Source organism: Aegilops tauschii, chromosome 7 (assembly GCF_002575655.3).
Source record: "Aegilops tauschii subsp. strangulata cultivar AL8/78 chromosome 7, Aet v6.0, whole genome shotgun sequence".
In the NCBI taxonomy this organism is placed as follows: Eukaryota; Viridiplantae; Streptophyta; class Magnoliopsida; order Poales; family Poaceae; genus Aegilops; species Aegilops tauschii.
Genome location: NC_053041.3, coordinates 613,417,161 through 613,422,470, shown reverse-complemented (window position 1 = coordinate 613,422,470; position 5,310 = coordinate 613,417,161). Strand labels below are relative to the sequence as shown.

Here is a 5,310-nt window from a genome sequence, read left to right as displayed (position 1 = left end):
TCAGATTGCGGTTGATTCCGATCTAAGCGCCGAACAACGGCGCCTCCGCGTTCAACACACGTACAGCCTGGGGACGTCTCCTCCTTCTTGATCCAGCAAGGGGGAGAGGAGAAGTTGAGGGAGAGCTCCGGCAGCACGACGGCGTGGTGGTGGAGCTTGCAGTTCTCCGGCAGGGCTTCGCCAAGCACTAGTACTATGGAGGAGGTGTTGAGGGAGAGGGCTGCGCTAGGGGAAGGGGTGCGGCTCCCATGCGCCTCCCCACTATATATAGGGGTGGAGGGGGCTGGTTTCTTGCCCTCCAAGTCCATTGGGGCGTTGGCAAAGGTGGGGGAAAGAAATCCCATCATTTCCCTTCCCCACCGATTGTTATCCCCCTTTTTTAGGGATCGTGATCTTATCCCTTCGGGATATGATCTTATTCCTTCTAAGGGGGGATCTTGGTGCGCCTTGACCAGGGGTGTGGGGCCTTGCCCCCAGTACCCACGTTCATGTGGGTCCCCCATGCAGGTGGGCCCCACTCTGGAACCTTCTGGAACCTTCCCGGTACAATACCGAAAAATCCAGAACATTTTCTGGTGGCCAAAATAGGACTTCCCATATATAAATCTTTACCTCCGGACCATTCCGGAACTCCTCGTGATGTCCGGGATCTCATCTGGGACTCCGAACAACATTCGGTAACTGCACACTAATTCCCATAACAACTCTAGCGTCACCGAACCTTAAGTGTGTAGACCCTACGGGTTCGGGAATCATGCAGACATGACCGAGACAGCTCTCTGGCCAATAACCAACAGCGGGATCTGGATACCCATGTTGGCTCCCACATGTTCCACGATGATCTCATCGGATGAACCACGATGTCGGGGATTTAATCAATCCTGTATACAATTCCCTTTGTCAATCGGTACGTTACTTGCCCGAGATTCGATCGTCGGTATCCCAATACCTCGTTCAATCTCGTTACCGGCAAGTCACTTTTACTCGTTCCGTAACACATCATCCCATGATCAACTCTTTGGTCACATTGAGTTCATTATGATGATGTCCTATCGAGTGGGCCCAGAGATACCTCTCCGTCACACGGAGTGACAAATCCCAGTCTCGATTCGTGCCAACCCAACAGACACTTTCGGAGATACCCGTAGTGTGCCTTTATAGCCACCCAGTTACGTTGTGACGTTTGGCACACCCAAAGCATTCCTACGGTATCCGGGAGTTGCACAATCTCATGGTCTAAGGAAATGATACTTGACATTAGAAAAGCTTTAGCAGACGAACTACACGATCTTGTCCTATGCTTAGGATTGGGTCTTGTCCATCACATCATTCTCCTAATGATGTGATCTCGTTATCAACGACATCCAATGTCCATGGTCAGGAAACCGTAACCATCTATTGATCAACGAGCTAGTCAACTAGAGGCTTACTAGGGACATATTGTGGTCTACGTATTCACACATATATTACGGTCTCCGGTTAATACAATTATAGCATGAACAATAGACAATTATCATGAACAAGGAAATATAATAATAACCATTTTATTATTGCCTCTAGGGCATATTTCCAACACGATCCCCCCAAGACTTGGTCAGGAACGGTAACGTTGTGTAACGACTATGATAGTGACATCTTCGTGACGTCCACCATGTTTCACCTTGTGGAAGGTTGCAAAGCCAAGTTATGTGAATAATCTGGGTTGGATGGTATGAGACGCAAAGAAATTGCCCCAAGCATTTTTGACTCATCAAAAAAGAAATTTTCCATGGTCCAGAAAGCTCTCCTCAACAATTATTGGATTAACCAGATTGACACCCACACTAGAATAACAATGGAACATATACAGGAGTTTGCCATGCTTTGGGAGAAGGTCTCCTATGCTACTCTCAACAACGCGGTGTTAGATACCATACTTTGGAAGTTCACCTCCCATGGAGAATACTTGGCATCTACTTCCTATATGGCGCAGTTTGCGGGGCAGACGAAGAGCATCATGCCTGCTGCTGTTTGGAGGGGTGGGCGCCACCGAAATGCAAATGTTTTGCTTGGTTGGTAATTCAAAACAAGTTGTGGACGGCTGGTCATTTACAACGCCGTTGGTGGCAGAACTATAACCTTTGCCCACTTTGCAAGCAAGTTTAGGAGACCGCGGCGAACATTTTCTTCCAGTGTTGGTTCTCCCAATGGGTCTGGACTGAGGTTGTTGTATGGATCAGTCTACGCGCTGATGTGGTGAGGAGCTGGTGAATTGAGGCTTCCGTTCTAGACTGATGGACTAAATATGTGATTGATCGTGGAAACCAGACAAGGGCCCTCGCCTCCTTGTTCATGCTTGTATCACGAGAGATTTGAAAAGAGTGCAATGCTAGGGTCATTTTGTAACACTGATGTTACAACTAGTAGCGAACCTAGCCCACTGGACCATGGTGGCCCAACAGTGCAATTGTGCATGTAAATTTAGGTTTCCTTTAAAAAATATCCTTTTTGTTTGCTATGGCATAAAGCCCAGTTCCCAATCTCAGGGTGGCCCACGGCCCATCCTATCCACCCTCTACCTCCGCCACTGGTTACAACGGCGATTGTCTTCGCAAGGATTAAGGAGGAGTCTCGGCTATGGGCCCTTCCCGGTGCCACACACCTGAGTAATGTAATGCCGCGAGAGTAGTCATGTGTACCCTGCTTTGTGGAAATTTGTCTAAAACCTCCTTTCATAATCAATTAAAATGACAAATCTTTTGCCTTGTTTCAAGGGGGAAAAGATAGCTTAGAATAGATTTCCCGCAAAATAAAAATGTGCAAACCATATAGTTTGTATATGTAAACACCGCTGTCCCTGTTTTTTGTTTTGTGAGGATTTGTTCCAGTCGTCCTAGTGTGGATAGCACATATAATTTTTTTTAAATGCATCCAGATTTTCTAAAACCTTTTAGTTTATAAAGTACAAACCGGAAACGTGTGCACCAGATACCGAGAGGGTAGAATGGATGTATTTATCCGGTTTGCAATATGTACCCGGTCAATTGTTGAGTGCTGAAATATTGGACAACACATTTTTTACATCACGTGAAAGCTTTGTATTCTTCCAGACGGAAGGAATAGTACACACGCCGCGTGCTGCAAGGCAAGGCAACGACGGATATGGACGCCGCGGTGTCCCCCTCCCTCTCCCAAGTTTTTTGTCTGCACCGAAACGTGCGAGCAATGGCAACGTGGGAAACACCGGCGAGCCAGCCAAACGTGGCGCTCCTTCCGGCGAGCCGGCACCCCCCAACCAACCGCAACCGCCTCCTCCTCCTCCGTCCCTATTTAACCCCGCGCGCCGCGCCACCACGCGGCAGCCTCATCCATTCCAAGTTTCCAACCACACACCATTCCAGCTCCAGCTCCACCACGCGGTCAACCGAGGAAGCAACACATCCGGATCCGAAATCTCCCAGCCTCCCACTGCTCCGTCGCGGCTCATCCCCGTCGATCGACCTTGCGATCGATTCCGTTTCTTGCCGCGCGTGCGCGCACAGCACATCACATCCATGGCCGTCGCCGCCGGAGGAGGGGTGGCGCTGAGCCTGCGGGCGCCGTCGTCCTCGGCGTCGCCGGCGGTGGGGCGGCAGCGTAGGGCGGCGTCGTCGCCGGCGGTGAGGTGCGGGGCGACGCGGGAAAGGATGCCGGCGGCGGCCCCGTACGGGGTGCTGGAGGAGGACCACTACCGCACTTTGAGGCTGGCGCCGGGCGCCTCCAGGGGCGAGGTCAAGAAGGCCTTCCACCGCCTCGCGCTGCAGTACCACCCGGACGTCGCGCGCCGGCAGCACGGCGGCGACGAGGGCCAAGAAAACGGCATCGACTTCGAGCGGATCAACGCGGCGTACCAGAGGGTGATGCGCAACATGCGGGAGGCGGAGGCGACGCTCGAGTACTGGCGCCGCCGCTACGGCCTCGCCGACGAGGACCTCGACCGCTACCGCCACTACCTCGCCGCCGACGAGGAGGACGACTGGTTCGCCGACTTCTGAAACCTCAAGGGCCGCGTTGCCATGGCAGAGGCGGCAGCGCTGTAAATAATTTGTGAAACGTCGCTCTCTGCTTCTCTCCCCTGTTTTATTGTGGAGGGAAGAGACGTAGATTGAAATTCAGGGTTCAAACAAGTGTAATTGGAACATTTTCAATTTCCTTGTCAATCAATACAATAAAACATAGCAGGAATTGATCTAAATTGTGGCTCACGACTAACGCCTTTTTCTGTTTGGATTTCGAACAAGGGGACGCCTCTTTCGTTTTCAATGATAGTGGCACTGACAAGTGGAATGCATGCAGCTGAAATGGATCCAGATATTTGCTGTAAACTGTCACCCATTTCCAGCACTATATCCATGTTGATTAACCCTGAAATGGATGTGTTAACTATAGTTGTGACTCACTGATGATTCATGCCAATTAGTAATAAATTCCCGCCGTCCATCTAAGTTCACATCAATCAATGGCTAATGCCTATGACGTGCAAAACCTTTGATCCATACGGTTCAGTATGGATGTGAGAGCGACGTATGTCCAGCTAGGGTGATGTAATCTTATAAAATAACAAACATTTTTTACTCATTTCCCGTTGGTATACCGCGTAGAGCAAGGACAATATTTGTCGCCTGAGTACATTATCTATCTTTGTTTTCATCAATCATTAGTATATATCGAATCTAAGGGTTTATGCTTTCATATATAATTTTCCCTTAGTATATCTCGTCTGAGGGGTTGAGCGAAGAGAGTGTTGTCGCATGAGTATATTCTGTTACTATATCGCGTCCGAGGGATCGAGCAAGGAGGAATTTAAAACTTTAATTTCTATGCTAGCTTGGAACAAGCTAAGCGAATTAAATCAGGAGGTAAAATCCTCAAGCCATGCTCCCCTGCTTCTAGGGTTGAGCTGGCTAAAAGGAAAGGGGTAGACCCCATAAAAATATGAAATTTTAAATGTCAAAAATCTTTTGGAATTGTAGGGGTTTGGGACCCCCCGAAAAGCAAAGGTTCCTTAGATAAATGATTTTTTTTGACTTTGGTGCCCAATTCATTGGATTGACTAAAACCATGACTAGTGACTTCAACAAAAGTTGGTCTAAAAACTTTTCTAGCCAAAAAAACTTTTCGAAGCTTTTGGATCCCTCTGGTAGATCTAGCGGTCTATTACTGGGAACTGATGGAGATAATTAAAGGTTGATTAATTCTAATGCGGGAGATCATTTTGTTAGCTTGGTATTAGAGGACAAGGTTACTCTATTTAACTCTAAGGCCGAGCTCTTTTGACAGAATCTTATTTAT

At 48.7% G+C, this 5,310-nt stretch overlaps 1 protein-coding gene across 1 annotated transcript; it reads left to right on the top strand.

Moving 5' to 3' along the window:
- The first annotated feature begins 3,193 nt into the window (after window positions 1-3,193).
- LOC109781591 (uncharacterized) lies at window positions 3,194-4,213 on the top strand. The gene has a single exon (XM_020340181.4). The coding sequence runs from the start codon at window positions 3,534-3,536 to the stop codon at window positions 4,011-4,013; it is 480 nt and encodes a 159-aa protein (XP_020195770.3). The 5' UTR covers window positions 3,194-3,533; the 3' UTR covers window positions 4,014-4,213.
- The last annotated feature ends 1,097 nt before the right edge of the window (window positions 4,214-5,310 follow it).